General features: G+C 38.5%; 2 protein-coding genes across 4 annotated transcripts in view; both read right to left on the reverse strand.

Annotated features, from left to right (window-relative positions):
• Window positions 1-22,464, reverse strand: part of LOC145458766 (uncharacterized) — a 181,010-nt gene that overhangs the window by 149,976 nt on the left and 8,570 nt on the right. The window lies entirely within an intron of this gene.
• LOC145458772 (uncharacterized) lies at window positions 617-22,441 on the reverse strand. 3 transcript variants are annotated; one of them, XM_080337256.1, is made up of 8 exons: window positions 21,982-22,441; window positions 21,830-21,892; window positions 20,785-20,865; window positions 3,972-4,033; window positions 3,408-3,552; window positions 2,453-2,680; window positions 1,734-1,847; window positions 617-1,035 (listed from the first exon to the last, which is right to left on the reverse strand). In XM_080337256.1, the coding sequence occupies exons 1-8, from the start codon at window positions 22,210-22,212 to the stop codon at window positions 898-900; spliced, it is 1,062 nt and encodes a 353-aa protein (XP_080193382.1). In that variant the 5' UTR covers window positions 22,213-22,441; the 3' UTR covers window positions 617-897. The 3 variants fall into 3 exon arrangements, with proteins under 3 accessions (XP_080193382.1, XP_080193381.1, XP_080193383.1); XM_080337255.1 differs by having other exon boundaries at window positions 3,966-4,033; XM_080337257.1 differs by having other exon boundaries at window positions 2,545-2,712; window positions 3,966-4,033; window positions 21,982-22,424.

The raw sequence follows: 22,464 nt of genomic DNA on the forward strand, positions 1-22,464 counted from the left end.
CTGATCGAAAATATACAGAGTAGCCAAAGATATCTACAACTACACTATTTGAGTAAGAAAGTGTGTATCCACACCGTAAAGGTGGTAGGTTACACGATAACAGAACCTACGCCAGAATAATACCGCGGTATGCATCGAACACACCATTTTATTCCAAAGGATGCTTGTCGATGTCGAAGTATAAGATACGTACAAATGTAGTTTGAAGTAACGTATTGGCAGCATAGGGACGTTGGAGGGCATGCACACATAGGCATGAGGGATTTACAACGATTCTTTTAACCACGAATCAATCACAACCGTCTTTTTCGCGAAGAAACCAAACTAGCGATTGAATATATGCAGAGAAAGACAGACGCTGATTGATAACGATGACTGGTTCTAAATTGAAACATATCATTGAGGATGTTCGATCGACACCCGAGAACGGGGTTACTGAATTCTGAAGTAGGTTCTGTTTTGATGTAACACCTTCGGGGTGAGAATACACAGTCTTTTCGCTGAGAGTGCATATATCTAAGTCTCCCCGAGAGTAGATCAGGTATATTTCATTTGTTTAAAATTTCTAAACTTTTTTCAACCTCTTTCTGGACTACAAAATACATCGCCACGGGAGTCACGGGCTAATAGCTTTTATTGCAGAAAAGAAGTATCGCAAGATCTTCCATCATCATATTGCTGTGTGTCAGGTATTCTCCAATATGTCATTCTCGTATTATCATAATAGAATCCATGCGTTGATGGGTCGGCTAATAAGAAGAATTGGCCAAAAAATGAAACCCGGAGCACGTTCTTCTCTTTTATATCGTACGGATATTTGAAAGCGATATCCTGTTGGTGTACAGATTTGATCAAGATATGGAACCTGTGTTCTCCTCTTCAGGCCACAATGAGTTGTCACAGTATCGTACATATCGAACTTTTCCCGGATTTCTCAATCCCGACCATCCTACGCAGCTGTTCTATTTCTCTTCGCAAAGTCTTTGTATCTCTTTCAAATGCGGCGTGGACGTCAGATTCGCTCTTTGAAGATTGCTGTATGTATAAATATGTTTTAAATATTTAGAGTTAACATTATTCGGCAACATATCAAACAAGTTGAATACGATTGGAGATCCACTTCACTACTCAGAAATTATAGTCGACGGATCATAGCGTGCTTTCATTGTGTCATCAGTTACGCTTGATCTATTTTCGTCTTGCTGCTCGGGGTTGTCAATAACGACATTAAAAATTTTGTTACAAGGCATTGAAATGTGCGAAGTAGTCACATCCGATTAACTGTTCCGCTCTTTTAAACTACGTATTTGAGTACTTTTGAAAACTTCATTTCCTACTTCGACTTGAAGCAGTCTCGAGATGTCCAGAAAACTGCTACTTTTACTTATGCTAGAGTAGAAATTCATAACGCTACTTCTTCTTTTCGGAGAAGTCATTCTGTTTTACGCGATATCGGCGTGGCTCACGGGACTCGCAGGATGTAGAACTGTAGAGAATGGGAGGTTGGTAAACTTAGTATATATTTTTCAGCGAGCATTCAAACAGTAGATGTTGTGGCGGTTTCAGCTTAATAAAGACCGACATCCTGACAGGTTTAAAACGTCATACCTTTGACTAATTTGAGTGGAGTAAAAATAAATTCGGATTCAGTATTTGAAGCTGTAAATATATTCTATGATGTCCAATGCAGGGTAAAGTAAGTGCGTTGTAGACTTGAATATACTGATACTAACTTGTTCCAGATAACTGTTAACGAATAATTTCAAGTTACGTCGGTCTAGTTCACTTTTGTATTCAAATTCTGCCGAGTGCTTATCGAAGTTGCTTTCAACGAAGTCCAAACAGATCTGAAATAAGCAGACTTAGCTGTTGCAGCGATTTATTAGCAACCGATTCCGGTCAGTAATATGCAGTGCAAAACCTAATATTAAAACATGAACAACAAAGGTATGCATATCATATTCGATCTTTGGTGGAATCATGTTAATTTATTTCGACAATGAATTTAATTCGCTTACAGCTATCGGCTCATACAATGCCACAAAAAGGCGCTCTTTTAGGCTCGACCCACACTTTTTCCGCCCACTGATAGCAAATAGACTGCGAGGAAGGAATGCAACGTTTGACCTGTTTCCAAGTTTTCTTGCGTCAGAAATTAGAATACATACCGCACCACCGCCCCAGACGGAAATTTCACTTAGGAAAACGTCATGTTTTGTGATGCTATTGATGATATGCAATGTTCTTTCCAATTCTCTACTAGTTACTGACGATGACGCCTGACGAATGTCAGCCGGAAATATCCCGGTTCATTTCAATATGGATATACTATTCAACTGGAAAACATACAGTAAATAACGTGACGAGAAGTAGCAATGAAAACACGTATAGCAGGATTTGTAAAAACAAAACAGTTCACAAAAGCATGGACTTCAACGACTCAAAACTCTACCTCGTAGCCTATAGAATGCCCGCAAAAGCGGTTTTCTTGTTCGGGTTGGCAGGACGATGCATGACGCACACGAGCCCCTTTACACATCATACCTCCTTGTTTGTATTCGAACTCGCCGTGGCAGAATGCTTGATATTCGACAGTTCCTTCTGATAAGTTTGCACGGAACGATGGAATCCACTTTCCAGATCCTTCCGAAAGCTTTTGGAATATATTTCGGTGCAGTGGCTGTCATTTTCATCAAATAATTCTGTTTTTCTCTGAATAATGAATGAACATTCGAACCTATTCGAATGAATTATTAAATTTAATAATATCTGGCGCGTGGTCGGAGAATTTTATATATTTATAAGGAATATGTAGTCTACCAGGTCGGTGCGCGTGATCATATTTTGACCTGAATGGTTGCTTTTTTAAAATATATTTTATGCATAGCAGTTATTTGCAAAGTATAGGTCTAGTGAAGCTTATTTCTATATCATCGGCATTGGACAACAGGTACTTTTTTGTATTCATGCTTTTTCGTCATTAATAGCTAATCTACACGAGGCCGAAATACATTCTACGATTCCGAAACTTATATAACTTAGAGTACTTATAGTTATAGAACGGCTCATTTGGGTTCTAGGATCTTTTGTAAGACGACGCTTACGCGGATCGAATGGCGAAAAATAAATCGACGCTTCGGAAATATCATGACAAACCGTCGCCATCGACGGGTTGTCCATTGGCCAGCCCTGACTGCCGCTCTATATATTGTAGTTACGCATGTTGTTGGTGTACCTTGAACATGGACATAAACCAAGCTACATATGGAATGCTTAGAATGCAATAAAGTCTATCATAGGGATTTCCATGTTCAGGTAAAAAAAATGTAATCGGACGATTATCTTATCTTATCTTATCTAAGTAGCACAGTTTTGAAGCATATTCGTTCGTGGATGGGACGGCTCACTTTTTCAATTGTAGCTCTGATCGCTTTCCAATCTTCTGAGAGATGTTTGGCAGAAAATAGGTCAAATCGCATCTGCTTGTTGCATTTTTCTAACGTTGTACGCGCTGACAGGATCCGTTGTTTTTCGATGGCGCTCATCCGGTCCCTTAATGAGAATGTTACAGACGAAAATCTTATGGAATGAAGTCACAAACCACACGCACTATTAGTATTAATCAGCATTCAGAAATCATGTCATAATTTTAGCTGCTCAATTGATGCTTTGAATTATTATTATTAATATATATACAGGATATACTGCCAGCAAAAATAATTCCAAGAGTCAGACATAGCCTATCCCACGAGCATGCGGAGTGATTATACGCTCACAAAGAACCTGATTTGCCAATATTCCCTCAACAACGTGGTGAAACGTGACTAGCTTTCAAATTTATTTCAAAGTCAACGTGACATCAATGATACTTATATTTTTTTTCATAAATTTCAGAGCGTTGACGTGATGTGAGTCAGAGACACGGCTGGCAACCTGCTATGCATCATTGGTAAAATAGCTTATACCTTAACCTCAATGTCAAAGATTCTGATAGATCCTGTCTGAAGTCTTCTAGTTGTTTCATCAACGAAACCTGCCAACACAACAATAAGACATGGTTTGCCGAAATTGAAATATGTCCATTTTTGCCGCTTGACGTCAGCAATATGTTTTGACGCGACCGCCGCGTGGAATTCGTCACTAGGGATGGTGTGAACGCGAGGTTCACGTTCGCGTTCTGTGTGTGAACCTCGGAAATTTTGAGGTTCGCGTTCACAACAGAACCTTGGTAGGTTCTGCACTGTGAACCTTTTTCATATATTGCAATTTTCCCTTCATTATAGCATCTTTGATTTAAATTTATTGCATTTCAACTGCGGGCCACTCTATGCATGGCGCTGGCAGCATAAGCAATCGACTATCGACTAAACGAGTGTTCCTTGACAATCTGAGAAATTTTACTTCCGTTGTTGCAAAGTTTGCTCAGTAGTAGTATAGATCGGTCGCACGCGGCTATGGGGTTCTTATGGGCCCGCTGGTGAGGTGCCGCGAAACTCGTGTTGGTGATGGCACCCTTTTGACCCCCCCTTCCGCTGGTGAGGTGCCATGTGTTCTTATGGGATCTCTGGTGATGGTACCCTTTCGGGTATAGGCTTCGTCGGTGATGTGCCGCGAAAACTCGTGTTGGTGATGGTACCCTTTCAGACCACCTATCGCTCATGATGTGATAGTTTCTTACGAGATCTCTGGTGATGTGCTATTGGTTCTTATGGGATCTCTGGTGATGTGTCATTGTTTCTTATGGGATCTCTGGTGAAGTGGTGTTGAATATCAAGTATAGTAAACAGTGACGCCATTACCTAACGTGTATATTCAAAATTATTAAATATGACCGATTCGAGTTAATCCCAACGTTTACGGTGAGTGCGACTTCAATATATCGTTATTCTTATGGGTGCGGCGGTGATTCGCCTGTCGTGCATATAGGATCTCTGATGACGCCACCCTTTCAGGTATACGTTGTGTTGACATGTCGTACTTTCAACAAAAAAGGCGTGAAAATAGTTTGCTAAATCTAGGAATTGCTCACATGGTAATGTTTGAGTAATTAGATTACCCCAGAGCCGGCGTAGACGGTGATTCGAATACCAACAATAGCCGCGTTCACATATTAACACTCCAAATAGGTGTGAAATAGTTTGCAAACCCTGCGATCGCTGACAAGATAATGTCTCGGACATAGCCATCTTTCGCGGCTTCGTGTTACAGGCATACCGATCGCTCACGTGGTGAAAATTTAGTAAGCAGTTTGTCACAGAACTCGATTTCACTCTTAAGATTTAATAAGTAACGAATGACAGAACCACCAGTGTCGGTAACTTGAATAGCGACAAATTGTCATTTATTTCTACTCTAACCCTAATCCTTTGTGAAGTGTACGCTTATTCAAAAAGGTGTGAAATAATTTTAAAATCCTAGGACCGCTCACAGGGTAATGCTTCAGACATAGCGATCGCTCATGATTTGGTGTTACAGACATACCGATCGCTCACAAGGTAATATTTCCGCAATAAGTTTGTCACAGAGACGGTGATTCGTAAACCAACAATTTGACACTTTCTGGTGGTCGCTATATGTTTTGACACTTTGGAACGTGGTTGACTTTAGTTGTATGATAAGAATAATGCGAATATTCAAGCAATGTGTCAATTTGTCAACTTGAAATGAAATTTACTACACAGCTCAAGTTGATTCGTATCTGAATGTGTTAATTCGGTACAATTCTAATTATTTCGAGAAATCCATTTACCGCGATCTGTTGATTCGAACGTAACCTGAATATTACTGACTCCAACTTCAATCGCGTCGAATTATTCACACATTCCACGTCGCTGTTTCACACCTATAGAATCAATACCAACTAACTAAACAAGAATCAAGAAATCGCAAGTATGCACATACAATAATTGTCTTTATCAACTTGAAATCAAACTCTTAACAAAAACACGCATCTTATCACTTGTCAACTCTATCATGAAAATCCTTGAATCCGTATTATTAATAGTGTTATAGTACGGTGTCGGAATCCGCTCGCGTGATGTTCTATAGGTAAATTGAGATAATCCGAAACGAAATATTTTGACTTTGGTGTAGTGTGAATTGAAATAGGATTGACAAACATGACTATCAACTTTCCCACAGTCCCATATTGATATTATACGCACATTGATTTGAAACAAGTAATGGAACATTGCAACTCTATTCGCGATCCGACTTTTCGTTTGTCAAAGAGACATCTTACCATACTCAAAAGAATTATTCATAATATCAACCTGTGGTAAAAATATAGTTTTCACTTACTTGATTATACCACTACAACTCGCAAACTTGAATTAATAATAATTATTCATATGACGATAATTTTTATTCAACTGTAAAGTCCGTTACTACACTGCAAGACAAAGTATTTACTAATCGTTACATATACGACTTGGCATAACCTATTACATTTTGAGTATACGAGATTTAAATGTCTGAACAATAACTGAGAATTAAATGATCACGAGTGAATCCGTATATTACAGCGTAAAAGATGTTGGAATGTCAGCAACTCTGTACGGCCATAGTTACTACCACTAATTTACCCGCCCAACTCCTCATGATCATTCCTGAAATCTACACAAACATGACCACTGACTAGAGTTAACCACAAAACGGCATCAAGTTTTAAATCCACTTGTAACTGTCGTATTATTTGAATGCGGGTTATGTTTTATTGTAATTGAGTTAACGGAAATAGTATTAAGGCTCGACATTTTAACATTTTACCATACTCAGTCAACAAGGAAAAACCTTGTCAAGTAAATCGTTTGTAACTCACCCGATCAACTCAAACAGTATCAGTATGAAACCAGTCAAGCATACACGAGTCCATACAATCGCTACAATCTAAAATCCATAGCAAGTTCGGTTTTAGGCATATACCGTCAACTCGTCTTTTTTGTTCAACTGTAAAAGTCGTTACTATTCTGCGAGACAAAGAAATTACTATGCGGTATATTTTGTAAGATAAAAGTAATTACTTCTCGGTGCCGGCGACTTGATATTAACATAATATGTTTGAGTATGCGAGATTTGAAAGTCTGCCCAACATGTTGAGAATTCATTTCTTACAATCGAACGCAGGTGTTATATTGCAAATTATCATGATGTAAACATAAGGATTGACACATTGATTTAACATATGTAATAGTTGATCATGACTTGACTATTAAATCATTTGCGTTAATTAGACCCGGCGTTGTGGTAAAGGTTATGACAACTACAAACTTTTCAGTACCATTGTTATTAACATATTGAGTTGTAAACTATGTGTGTCTAAAATGTTCTCGATTGGAAAATTATTCAGCCTTGGTACAAACCACGCAGTGTATTGTGGATATCAGGAAATATTTTACAAATCTCTGATGCCTGCAACGCAAAAGGATGTCCTACCTGCGACAAATCAAAGCAACATAATATATGAATACACGTGCCGATGTGACAGTCGGTATGTAGGTCGCACGTCTCAGCGCTTGCAGCAAAGAATTCGCCAGCATGTCCCACGGCAAATTAGAATAAATAATGTTTCTCCAACTCCTTCATCGCAGTCTGTTGACACACTGCGTGATTATGATCAAGTTACTGCTTGTAATTCGGCTATTGGACAGCATCTCTTATCCCATCCAGAATGTGCTGATCATTACAATGACAGTCAATTTTCTATACTCGCTCGTGGCCGTTCTCTTTTTCATTTAAAGGTCCTGGAATCTACGATCATAAAGCTACGAAAGCCGATTCTCTGTCGCCAGAAGGAACGCCTCTACACTCTTGGAATATTTCATTAATGTTATGTGTTGTGTTTTCGGTTATTTGTAACCGAATATGTACTCGTTAACGTTTGTTTTGTACCGTTACTACCGTATCTAGCCCGTCTACTAGTTGTTTGTTTTTGTTATTATTACGTCATACAGACAAAATAGTTCTTAACATTTCGAATTTGATTCACCCCATCACTAACGTTCGCTACTGATGAGAGTTAGTCGAAAAGCTTTTAGCGAATAAATTAACAATATGAAGTTATTGTTTCGCGTTATTTTACAAATGTAATTGTCTGCAGTGAACAAGACTAAAGATGAAACAACAATTTCCTTTGTTGAACAATAACCGGTGCAATACTTTATTGTCGGTGAGAATTGAAACACTTTCGCCGATTACCTGGTGTCAAGATATCACACTAGGTGAATTGACATACCACCATTTGATTAATGCTTAATCCGTTCACATCATTTCACACACACTTTGATCATTACAAAAAAGCAAATTGGAATATGTTTGCTAGGCACCACCTATTCAACTATACTTGAGTAATACAGAAACCTCTCAGCATTAATAAAATCGAAATGTGCGCTACACCGAAATCTACAAAATGTGTTTGTATTGCTGTTCGTAGTAGCGATATCGATTTGAACCTCCATCATCTAACCAAACTACTGAGAGTCGTTGTCAATTTACATGACGTTCACTGATTACATACTTGAACTATTTGTGCAACGCACACGATCAGAGAAATTGGACATTTTTCCATTGCCATTCGTCAAAGTAAATGTCGTCACAATAATCAGTCACTAAAAGACAATATACTTGTATGTGATTGAATCGCCGACAATTAACTCGGTAAATCAAACCCCTGAGAAATTTCACTCAGTCATTGGATAGGAAACAACGTCGCTTAATCGGTGTGAGTCGTTTCTTCTAAATACTAATCATATCTGTCCAGCCAAGAACAATTTTCACTCACTTGGGTAACGAAACCAGTGTCCAATATCAATACAAGATATTTTCGTCACACAAAAATAATCAACTTCACTCGATATTCCCGTACTACGAAACTGTACAAAGGTTACATGTTTTTGTATGACATGGAATTAATACCGATCGAAGTAACCGTATTGGAAATAACTTTTAAACAAACACACTCTACGTGGTTAACATTCTCATCGATTCTATTGTGATTAATGTATACTTCATGTGATCTGGATTCATTTCGATATGGCTAAACATTCAACCTCGACGGATACGAATTGTCACACACTCAAGTAATATCATACCAAATAGTTATTTACAAGACACAGAAAATTTGTTTTGGTCGTTTCGACTTTTTTACTGGAGATACTCATCGCTTCGCTTAATACAATCTAGATTTAAACTCCATCGAACCTTTGGTGTCTATCGTTTTGCTGGATACAAATTATGTTAGTCTAAGAGTACACAATTTTCACTATCTTGGGTTATGAACTCAGTGTGTTAACGATCATTCAATATTTTGTAGTATCAACTAGCTACTTCGTAGGATACGAATGATCATCCTCACAACTCTTACAAAAGTACGAAGGATATTTACATCACACAAAGTAATCGACTTTACTCGATATCCTCACACTACGAAACTGAATGGTTGGTTTGACTCTACAAACTGTTCTGATGTCGCAAGAACTTTTTCATACGAATGGTTACGTATCTAAATATTCAAATAATCCAACACACGACTATAGCACTTACAGAAATATCATAGTTCCTGTAACAAAGTTGTATAAGTATAATGTTTATCGTAAGTCCTACATAGCCATGATATCCGTCCGAGTTTGACTTTTAGAAAACATTATACCAACATCGCGACATCTTTCAAAATTAAAACCACGGTGACTGCTTCAGAGACCTACCAATGATATTGCAGTAATACAGTTACTTCCACAAAAGAGTATGTATTCGACTTACTTACCACAAATCTAACGCACAAAACAATTTACTTTACTAACGAGAAGCACCGAGCCTCACATCCAAACAACTAGAAAGTGGAACTATATTAAAAAACGTCGCTAACCTTTGTGCACCAGCTGTAAATCACACAAGCAACATGCTTCAAGATTCTGGTTATTGAAAAACGTTAAAGTGTTTCTCCTGCACCAAGTCGTTATGTTGACGAAAGCGTATATTGTAATACCATGATCGATTTGCATTCGTTGGTCACAAACTGTCACTACTCTAAATAATTATTTTCCACTCAAACACAAAAGCATACTTGTCGCCAATCGTTTTCATCAAGCACGAGTTCAAGAATCCTGCTACGACATGAATTGTTATTTTGATGTTGTGTAAATAGGTAATAATTTATTTTAGTAACACTACATCAACATCATCGAGTTGTGCGAATAGATTTACATGTGGTTTTAATCGAAGCACACAGCGTGTTCTAATGTAGAGTCATCTCTATTGTACAACAACTCGGTAATCGAAATGTGTTAACATTTAAACAGCGATCCTGTTTCGTCACGCGAAAAATATCTTTACTGTCGCAACACTCTGATACTCTGCACAAGATGTGTAAATCCTTTTCACACTCATAATAATACACTAACGGGATACCGACGTCAAGCAACAACGTTTACCAACATCACTGACGCTGAACATACGATACCTACCCAAGTAAAAATATCATTTTCACCAGGAGGTCAGCCGTTACCTGTGTACAATTACCATTTGCCCTTGGGGGCCTAGCGTTACCCGAGTAACAAAACCATTTTCACTTGGAAATATATGTTTTCCCTCAACAACAAACGTTTTTCACTTGGAAATATATTTTTTCCCTGGGTAACAAACCTTTTTCACTTGGAAATATATTTTTGCCCTGGATAACAAACCTTTTTCACTTGGAAATATATTTTTTCTCTGGGTAACAAACCTTTTTCACCTGGGAATATATTTTTTCCCCGATCAACAAACCTTTTTTCACTTGGAAATATATTTTTTCCCCGAGCAACAAACCATTTTCACTGAGCAACAAACCCTTTTCTCCCCAGGCAACAAACCCTTTTCGTTTGGAAAACTATCATTTACCTGAGTACCAATACCATTTTCGTTTTGAAAACTGACAACTACACCGGTCAATTTGATATTTTTTGTATATTGTTACAGCAGACAGTGACAAAATATACACCAACAACGACTCCGATACATTTGCGTAATCAAATATTCACTTGCTCTGATGCATCCCATCAAAATCATTGGTTACTCACATACAATAACAATGTGCTGTTGTACATCGACATGTATGTTTTCGGAATTGGCGAATAAAGGGGTTTCTGATATGTCCGCGATGTCCGGGTTCGTGCTTTAGATTTTCCAGAGTCAAAATGTCTGAATAAAACACCTCCTTGACGATGGTTGGTATGTGGATAACGGTGTTCGGAAAACGGTTGGATTTATGTCACCCATCGCGATAACAACTCCAGGTCGAGTTTTCCTCCCGCATGTTTACTATATTGTGTCTTTATTGGTCAATGTATGTCTCGACATTCAGTTTGAAATCGGAAACCCTGATAAAGTACGTAACCGGATCCGGATATCAACTGTGAATCGATAAACCAATGGACAATATTCAAAGTAAACATGTTACACCCTGTGTTTCCACGAAAAAATACCATCCAGACATACGTCGCGCTTGTTTGCCCACACCAGTATACGCGCAAATGGAGGTGTGTGACATTGCATGCAATGTGTTGGTATACAAACATCGATCCACAGACATTATCATGGCCGGTAGTTTTGATGTAGATCGAATGTCACCTGATAACAATACCAAGCCACATTGCAATGAGTCCGCGCTATTACATCGATATTTCGGCACCGTTCACTGATTTACTCGATGGTGTTATCGTGTTGTAACATTACAAGATAGTCATGGCCCTATCTCCGGACAGATCACTCAGACCAATTGGATACATCGGTCAATGTGTTGTCGACACCGAAGTTTTCTGCTGCAGCGTTTGATCTAGGTGAACTATCGAAGTGGTGCTCGAAATGATTGCGATCAGTCTTTCAGTCACGATGCATGCATGTCGCTACTCCCACATAACGACTCCAGACAAATATCGTGAACAGTGATTATGCAAATCTCGGACTGATACTGTGATCCAATAAGGTGTGTTTCTGTGGAATCTGCAATCGTACACCGCAATAGAACACTACCTCGCGATTTCACACGCAATCATAAAACACATCATCGTAAGGATTCAGTTCGTCCGGTGACATTTCGAAACGGTCATCGCCACAAGAGATCGAAGTTGCACTCGTCATATCGGTAACATTTCGAAACGACATCATCACAAGGGTATTGACATCAATTCTGCTGGTCATATCGAAGAACATGTCAATCCGTTTCGCAATCCATCGTTTTTCGAGTCCCTGCACCATAGTGTTACGACACAGGCAAGAAGCGTCGGTGGAAATAATAAAACACGGAAGGCACACTTTGGTGTTATTTGACATGGATTTTACACCCGACGAACCTCACATTCGAGCGATGCATTTGAATGGCGATTGTAATATTGATGTCCAGAGAAAAGAAATGTATCGATTTATTGGTTTCGTACATATCCAGCAAAAACCTGGGTTTATGATTGTGCACGGTTCGCATATTTGACTGTGAACACTCTACTGGTATATGCTGTATAGTTCACTTCCACCGTCGTGCGAATACCCATGTTACGGTTTCTATGTTTGTGTGTCCGTATGTCATGCTTCAGATTGACTCAGAGTCATTGCAATGTGGCTTATTGGTATTGTTATCAGGTGACATTCGATCTACATCAAAACTACCGGCCATGATAATGTCTGTGGATCGATGTTTGTATACCAACACATTGCATGCAATGTCACACACCTCCATTTGCGCGTATACTGGTGTGGGCAAACAAGCGCGACGTATGTCTGGATGGTATTTTTTCGTGGAAACACAGGGTGTAACATGTTTACTTTGAATATTGTCCATTGGTTTATCGATTCACAGTTGATATCCGGATCCGGTTACGTACTTTATCAGGGTTTCCGATTTCAAACTGAATGTCGAGACATACATTGACCAATAAAGACACAATATAGTAAACATGCGGGAGGAAAACTCGACCTGGAGTTGTTATCGCGATGGGTGACATAAATCCAACCGTTTTCCGAACACCGTTATCCACATACCAACCATCGTCAAGGAGGTGTTTTATTCAGACATTTTGACTCTGGAAAATCTAAAGCACGAACCCGGACATCGCGGACATATCAGAAACCCCTTTATTCGCCAATTCCGAAAACATACATGTCGATGTACAACAGCACATTGTTATTGTATGTGAGTAACCAATGATTTTGATGGGATGCATCAGAGCAAGTGAATATTTGATTACGCAAATGTATCGGAGTCGTTGTTGGTGTATATTTTGTCACTGTCTGCTGTAACAATATACAAAAAATATCAAATTGACCGGTGTAGTTGTCAGTTTTCAAAACGAAAATGGTATTGGTACTCAGGTAAATGATAGTTTTCCAAACGAAAAGGGTTTGTTGCCTGGGGAGAAAAGGGTTTGTTGCTCAGTGAAAATGGTTTGTTGCTCGGGGAAAAAATATATTTCCAAGTGAAAAAAGGTTTGTTGATCGGGGAAAAAATATATTCCCAGGTGAAAAAGGTTTGTTACCCAGAGAAAAAATATATTTCCAAGTGAAAAAGGTTTGTTATCCAGGGCAAAAATATATTTCCAAGTGAAAAAGGTTTGTTACCCAGGGAAAAAATATATTTCCAAGTGAAAAACGTTTGTTGTTGAGGGAAAACATATATTTCCAAGTGAAAATGGTTTTGTTACTCGGGTAACGCTAGGCCCCCAAGGGCAAATGGTAATTGTACACAGGTAACGGCTGACCTCCTGGTGAAAATGATATTTTTACTTGGGTAGGTATCGTATGTTCAGCGTCAGTGATGTTGGTAAACGTTGTTGCTTGACGTCGGTATCCCGTTAGTGTATTATTATGAGTGTGAAAAGGATTTACACATCTTGTGCAGAGTATCAGAGTGTTGCGACAGTAAAGATATTTTTCGCGTGACGAAACAGGATCGCTGTTTAAATGTTAACACATTTCGATTACCGAGTTGTTGTACAATAGAGATGACTCTACATTAGAACACGCTGTGTGCTTCGATTAAAACCACATGTAAATCTATTCGCACAACTCGATGATGTTGATGTAGTGTTACTAAAATAAATTATTACCTATTTACACAACATCAAAATAACAATTCATGTCGTAGCAGGATTCTTGAACTCGTGCTTGATGAAAACGATTGGCGACAAGTATGCTTTTGTGTTTGAGTGGAAAATAATTATTTAGAGTAGTGACAGTTTGTGACCAACGAATGCAAATCGATCATGGTATTACAATATACGCTTTCGTCAACATAACGACTTGGTGCAGGAGAAACACTTTAACGTTTTTCAATAACCAGAATCTTGAAGCATGTTGCTTGTGTGATTTACAGCTGGTGCACAAAGGTTAGCGACGTTTTTTAATATAGTTCCACTTTCTAGTTGTTTGGATGTGAGGCTCGGTGCTTCTCGTTAGTAAAGTAAATTGTTTTGTGCGTTAGATTTGTGGTAAGTAAGTCGAATACATACTCTTTTGTGGAAGTAACTGTATTACTGCAATATCATTGGTAGGTCTCTGAAGCAGTCACCGTGGTTTTAATTTTGAAAGATGTCGCGATGTTGGTATAATGTTTTCTAAAAGTCAAACTCGGACGGATATCATGGCTATGTAGGACTTACGATAAACATTATACTTATACAACTTTGTTACAGGAACTATGATATTTCTGTAAGTGCTATAGTCGTGTGTTGGATTATTTGAATATTTAGATACGTAACCATTCGTATGAAAAAGTTCTTGCGACATCAGAACAGTTTGTAGAGTCAAACCAACCATTCAGTTTCGTAGTGTGAGGATATCGAGTAAAGTCGATTACTTTGTGTGATGTAAATATCCTTCGTACTTTTGTAAGAGTTGTGAGGATGATCATTCGTATCCTACGAAGTAGCTAGTTGATACTACAAAATATTGAATGATCGTTAACACACTGAGTTCATAACCCAAGATAGTGAAAATTGTGTACTCTTAGACTAACATAATTTGTATCCAGCAAAACGATAGACACCAAAGGTTCGATGGAGTTTAAATCTAGATTGTATTAAGCGAAGCGATGAGTATCTCCAGTAAAAAAGTCGAAACGACCAAAACAAATTTTCTGTGTCTTGTAAATAACTATTTGGTATGATATTACTTGAGTGTGTGACAATTCGTATCCGTCGAGGTTGAATGTTTAGCCATATCGAAATGAATCCAGATCACATGAAGTATACATTAATCACAATAGAATCGATGAGAATGTTAACCACGTAGAGTGTGTTTGTTTAAAAGTTATTTCCAATACGGTTACTTCGATCGGTATTAATTCCATGTCATACAAAAACATGTAACCTTTGTACAGTTTCGTAGTACGGGAATATCGAGTGAAGTTGATTATTTTTGTGTGACGAAAATATCTTGTATTGATATTGGACACTGGTTTCGTTACCCAAGTGAGTGAAAATTGTTCTTGGCTGGACAGATATGATTAGTATTTAGAAGAAACGACTCACACCGATTAAGCGACGTTGTTTCCTATCCAATGACTGAGTGAAATTTCTCAGGGGTTTGATTTACCGAGTTAATTGTCGGCGATTCAATCACATACAAGTATATTGTCTTTTAGTGACTGATTATTGTGACGACATTTACTTTGACGAATGGCAATGGAAAAATGTCCAATTTCTCTGATCGTGTGCGTTGCACAAATAGTTCAAGTATGTAATCAGTGAACGTCATGTAAATTGACAACGACTCTCAGTAGTTTGGTTAGATGATGGAGGTTCAAATCGATATCGCTACTACGAACAGCAATACAAACACATTTTGTAGATTTCGGTGTAGCGCACATTTCGATTTTATTAATGCTGAGAGGTTTCTGTATTACTCAAGTATAGTTGAATAGGTGGTGCCTAGCAAACATATTCCAATTTGCTTTTTTGTAATGATCAAAGTGTGTGTGAAATGATGTGAACGGATTAAGCATTAATCAAATGGTGGTATGTCAATTCACCTAGTGTGATATCTTGACACCAGGTAATCGGCGAAAGTGTTTCAATTCTCACCGACAATAAAGTATTGCACCGGTTATTGTTCAACAAAGGAAATTGTTGTTTCATCTTTAGTCTTGTTCACTGCAGACAATTACATTTGTAAAATATTTCCTGATATCCACAATACACTGCGTGGTTTGTACCAAGGCTGAATAATTTTCCAATCGAGAACATTTTAGACACACATAGTTTACAACTCAATATGTTAATAACAATGGTACTGAAAAGTTTGTAGTTGTCATAACCTTTACCACAACGCCGGGTCTAATTAACGCAAATGATTTAATAGTCAAGTCATGATCAACTATTACATATGTTAAATCAATGTGTCAATCCTTATGTTTACATCATGATAATTTGCAATATAACACCTGCGTTCGATTGTAAGAAATGAATTCTCAACATGTTGGGCAGACTTTCAAATCTCGCATACTCAAACATATTATGTTAATATCAAGTCGCCGGCACCGAGAAGTAATTACTTTTATCTTACAAAATATACCGCATAGTAATTTCTTTGTCTCGCAGAATAGTAACGACTTTTACAGTTGAACAAAAAAGACGAGTTGACGGTATATGCCTAAAACCGAACTTGCTATGGATTTTAGATTGTAGCGATTGTATGGACTCGTGTATGCTTGACTGGTTTCATACTGATACTGTTTGAGTTGATCGGGTGAGTTACAAACGATTTACTTGACAAGGTTTTTCCTTGTTGACTGAGTATGGTAAAATGTTAAAATGTCGAGCCTTAATACTATTTCCGTTAACTCAATTACAATAAAACATAACCCGCATTCAAATAATACGACAGTTACAAGTGGATTTAAAACTTGATGCCGTTTTGTGGTTAACTCTAGTCAGTGGTCATGTTTGTGTAGATTTCAGGAATGATCATGAGGAGTTGGGCGGGTAAATTAGTGGTAGTAACTATGGCCGTACAGAGTTGCTGACATTCCAACATCTTTTACGCTGTAATATACGGATTCACTCGTGATCATTTAATTCTCAGTTATTGTTCAGACATTTAAATCTCGTATACTCAAAATGTAATAGGTTATGCCAAGTCGTATATGTAACGATTAGTAAATACTTTGTCTTGCAGTGTAGTAACGGACTTTACAGTTGAATAAAAATTATCGTCATATGAATAATTATTATTAATTCAAGTTTGCGAGTTGTAGTGGTATAATCAAGTAAGTGAAAACTATATTTTTACCACAGGTTGATATTATGAATAATTCTTTTGAGTATGGTAAGATGTCTCTTTGACAAACGAAAAGTCGGATCGCGAATAGAGTTGCAATGTTCCATTACTTGTTTCAAATCAATGTGCGTATAATATCAATATGGGACTGTGGGAAAGTTGATAGTCATGTTTGTCAATCCTATTTCAATTCACACTACACCAAAGTCAAAATATTTCGTTTCGGATTATCTCAATTTACCTATAGAACATCACGCGAGCGGATTCCGACACCGTACTATAACACTATTAATAATACGGATTCAAGGATTTTCATGATAGAGTTGACAAGTGATAAGATGCGTGTTTTTGTTAAGAGTTTGATTTCAAGTTGATAAAGACAATTATTGTATGTGCATACTTGCGATTTCTTGATTCTTGTTTAGTTAGTTGGTATTGATTCTATAGGTGTGAAACAGCGACGTGGAATGTGTGAATAATTCGACGCGATTGAAGTTGGAGTCAGTAATATTCAGGTTACGTTCGAATCAACAGATCGCGGTAAATGGATTTCTCGAAATAATTAGAATTGTACCGAATTAACACATTCAGATACGAATCAACTTGAGCTGTGTAGTAAATTTCATTTCAAGTTGACAAATTGACACATTGCTTGAATATTCGCATTATTCTTATCATACAACTAAAGTCAACCACGTTCCAAAGTGTCAAAACATATAGCGACCACCAGAAAGTGTCAAATTGTTGGTTTACGAATCACCGTCTCTGTGACAAACTTATTGCGGAAATATTACCTTGTGAGCGATCGGTATGTCTGTAACACCAAATCATGAGCGATCGCTATGTCTGAAGCATTACCCTGTGAGCGGTCCTAGGATTTTAAAATTATTTCACACCTTTTTGAATAAGCGTACACTTCACAAAGGATTAGGGTTAGAGTAGAAATAAATGACAATTTGTCGCTATTCAAGTTACCGACACTGGTGGTTCTGTCATTCGTTACTTATTAAATCTTAAGAGTGAAATCGAGTTCTGTGACAAACTGCTTACTAAATTTTCACCACGTGAGCGATCGGTATGCCTGTAACACGAAGCCGCGAAAGATGGCTATGTCCGAGACATTATCTTGTCAGCGATCGCAGGGTTTGCAAACTATTTCACACCTATTTGGAGTGTTAATATGTGAACGCGGCTATTGTTGGTATTCGAATCACCGTCTACGCCGGCTCTGGGGTAATCTAATTACTCAAACATTACCATGTGAGCAATTCCTAGATTTAGCAAACTATTTTCACGCCTTTTTTGTTGAAAGTACGACATGTCAACACAACGTATACCTGAAAGGGTGGCGTCATCAGAGATCCTATATGCACGACAGGCGAATCACCGCCGCACCCATAAGAATAACGATATATTGAAGTCGCACTCACCGTAAACGTTGGGATTAACTCGAATCGGTCATATTTAATAATTTTGAATATACACGTTAGGTAATGGCGTCACTGTTTACTATACTTGATATTCAACACCACTTCACCAGAGATCCCATAAGAAACAATGACACATCACCAGAGATCCCATAAGAACCAATAGCACATCACCAGAGATCTCGTAAGAAACTATCACATCATGAGCGATAGGTGGTCTGAAAGGGTACCATCACCAACACGAGTTTTCGCGGCACATCACCGACGAAGCCTATACCCGAAAGGGTACCATCACCAGAGATCCCATAAGAACACATGGCACCTCACCAGCGGAAGGGGGGGTCAAAAGGGTGCCATCACCAACACGAGTTTCGCGGCACCTCACCAGCGGGCCCATAAGAACCCCATAGCCGCGTGCGACCGATCTATACTACTACTTTGCTCGAAATATCCAGCTTTCCGTCTGTGAATATTTAGTGACTCTTTGCTGTGAGTTTAACCCGCAATCACATAACATCAAGAGCGAAATACACTGCATTTAGTCAGCGAATGATGCTTATTAAACCAATCAATGAGATTGATATCGTTTTCTGATGTAAAAATCTAGCAGGCGTACGGGGTCAATCGTGATTTCATATGTAAACTGTATCATAAACACCAAATCCCAAATCCGTGCGATTGGGGTGTTGCCTGTTGTATAAATTGATAGTGTGGTTTTGTTTGTTTGTTTTGGGGTATTCATGGTGTTTGTCGACTTCTATGGACATTTACACCATGCCGATATTCTTCTTATTTTCCGTATCTGTCGATTTATAGCACGGCCCACCTCTAGGCTTTTGTAAGACTCCGCTGACGCGGATGAGGTGGCGAGGAGGAGCCTAGGTAAACCTCCAACACTTAGGTATCGGAATTCGGAAGTCGACCTCGGTCGGACTCGAGCCCGCACCCATCGGTGTTGCATCTGCGGATTATACCACTGCGCTATCTCGCCACTATTGATAGTGTGGTAATATCGGTACCAAGTATAGAAACCCGTTTTACACTCTGCTCAATATCCATGTAGCAATACTCAGGCGCCGAATACATTGTTCGGTCTGGCCGAGACCGTTAAGGCGTAAGCTTATATTCCCTGACAAGTCCTCGTCGAAATTGTTGGCAAAGCGACGGAAGATCTTGATTTTATGGAATTAATATATCATTTGATTGCCTCATTTGATACATTTGGCGACGTTTAAAACGTCAATATGTAGCATACTTCAGCACTGTGCCATTATGTGGCCCGAGTCGTCGCTAGGTATCGTATACACTGTACAGTACATATATTGTACAATACATATGTGTATAATTGAAATGAAGGGTTGAAATTAGCAATATGACGTCACGTGACGTCATGAGGTTCACGTTCGCGTTCACACAGAACCTTTCGAAAAGGTTCGCGTTCACACGAACCAGAACCTTTCAGAGGTTCACACCATCCCTATTCGTCACATCTGAAGTGTTTCTGGACATTTAGAAATCCAGAAATCCAGCAGCTCGCTTTTGCAGACATAATTAGGCCTAATTACTCGGTTGGATTCGGACGCTTCAAAGCTTTCAAAGACGGTTACTATGCAATGCTAATTGCGGCCTATGGGCTGCAACGGGAAAAGCCGTTGTAATGATTGCATATTGTACGAATGATCATAGGTAGCGTGCCGACATCGGTCACCGCGTTTCTATGTTTCGTATGAGGCAATACGACCACTCATGGCTTTATATACGCACTGTTGCGAAATAAGTGTGTATTCACACCATCCGTGATATAAATATAATCCAAATTATGCTTGCACGTAGGATTTATAACAGCAATATAATTCTGAGTCAGGTTCTGTTTTCGTGTAGCACCATTTGGGTGTGAATACAAACTCTTTTTGCTAAGATTATAGCTTCCAAACCGTGGAAAATTATATCAAAACTGTATTTTAGTTGATGCAAGGAGCATATATTTTCATTCGAGTTCTCGAATCATTGGGTCCGCCCTAGACATGGGTTGACGAACGCATCATATCACACTACTAACAAAACCCATATAAAAATTATAATAAAAATTTAATAAATTGTACTACGTATAAAATACCAAGCATTCTTCTCTTAACGTTTCATTGTACTGTTCCATCTCAATGTCTCGCAGAGTCAGTGCAATTGATTCATTCTTTACCTGTGTGAAGAATGATCATACATGTTGCTATGCATTGATAAAACGCCTATTACACCATGATTAGTGTATTTAGGCATACAGCTCAAAGGGCTCCAGCAGGTGTGCTGGATGAGGATCGACCGAAGGCTATAACTTCACAATATAGCCACTCGCCGTCTAACTGTTATTCTACCGAGTTACCTATAGTACAAACAAAAAGATTGGTATTTACCTATCTAGAGACACTTGCTCAATCATATCAATAGATTTATTGAACTCCGTACGTAACCGTACTGATATGAGTTTAATTATAAATTAGCATTCCGATTCTGTCAAAAGATGAAGCGAGTGCTCTTGCACATATATTTTAGATGCGATATCTAGGGTTGCGTTTAGAATGAAAGTGGATTTTAAACACATATGTTTAAAACATTACTCCTATTTGAATCATGTTTTTACGTATTTATTGCCATTACCCATGAAAGATGAAAATAGCATATATAATTGCAATATTTCAATCCACTATTACTATAGGGTGCAAGAAATATAACACTTCAAAATCACTGGTTGCATTAACGGAACAGTTACTTTTGTACTTGGGTTCAGGTGACAAAATCAAGGGGCGTCCACGACATACTGAGCTGTGTATGGTTGTGACAGTTGAAGACTCGGTCATTGTGAGGTCATATGCCCTCACTATGTCAAAAGGAAGTCATGACCGTGACGATGCCCAATTGATCCGATCCGTCAAATAGGTTATTTATGTGTATCTGGCTGGAGATGTTGAGCGCCCCGGCCATGATATATAATTTGTGTGGTCGACTACCGATATATAAGGTGGTCATCTCACATGTAAATACCAGGCTTTAAGAAACTTTGATTCTTTTACAGGCTTTTGTTTAAAACATTGATTATTCCACGTTTAAACAGGTGTATTTTAAAACAAATCTTGTTTTAAATACAACCTTATCGATATCAAACATACCACGGGCATGATTTCTCCTATCACATTGCGCCATCCGGTATTTTCCCTTCTCTGATCCTTTATCTACAAAATTAACATCTGAACAGTGAATGGTGAATATTCTACATGTATATGCACATGCGGATTGCGCAAATATCAGCTTCTGTACTAACGCTATTGCTGGGAGTGCTTGATCTCGATGTAGAGGCGCTTGATCTGGAGCTGGTAGCATCGGACGAACCAACACTATCTTTGGATGAGATACTGATTGCTTGATGGGGCTTGGATTCCACTTCTTGCATTATGTTATCGACAGAACTGATACTATACTTGATGCTCACGCCTTCCGGATTAATACATTGGCTTCGCAGCTTGTATGAAAGCTGAGCTGGGAGAGACCTCATGAATTTTATATTGCTGTTATGCAACGCCGCGGCATGACTTAATTACAGAGTGTCGAAAACCGAAAACAAAACCGTCTCTCGTAAATAGACATATTGCAACGTGACTTGTTTTGTACTATGACTAGTGGGTGCGCACGTCTACCATACCATTCCAGCTGTTCAGCGGAATGCACGAATGGTGACGAATCCTATCCATTGTAGATGACAAACTTAGAAGTCATGGGCTGAGCATACACATAATCCCTCCAGGTA

This window comes from Botryllus schlosseri, chromosome 16 (genome assembly GCF_051294905.1).
Source record: "Botryllus schlosseri isolate E-star chromosome 16, Bs_hap1, whole genome shotgun sequence".
Lineage (NCBI taxonomy): Eukaryota > Metazoa > Chordata > Ascidiacea > Stolidobranchia > Styelidae > Botryllus > Botryllus schlosseri.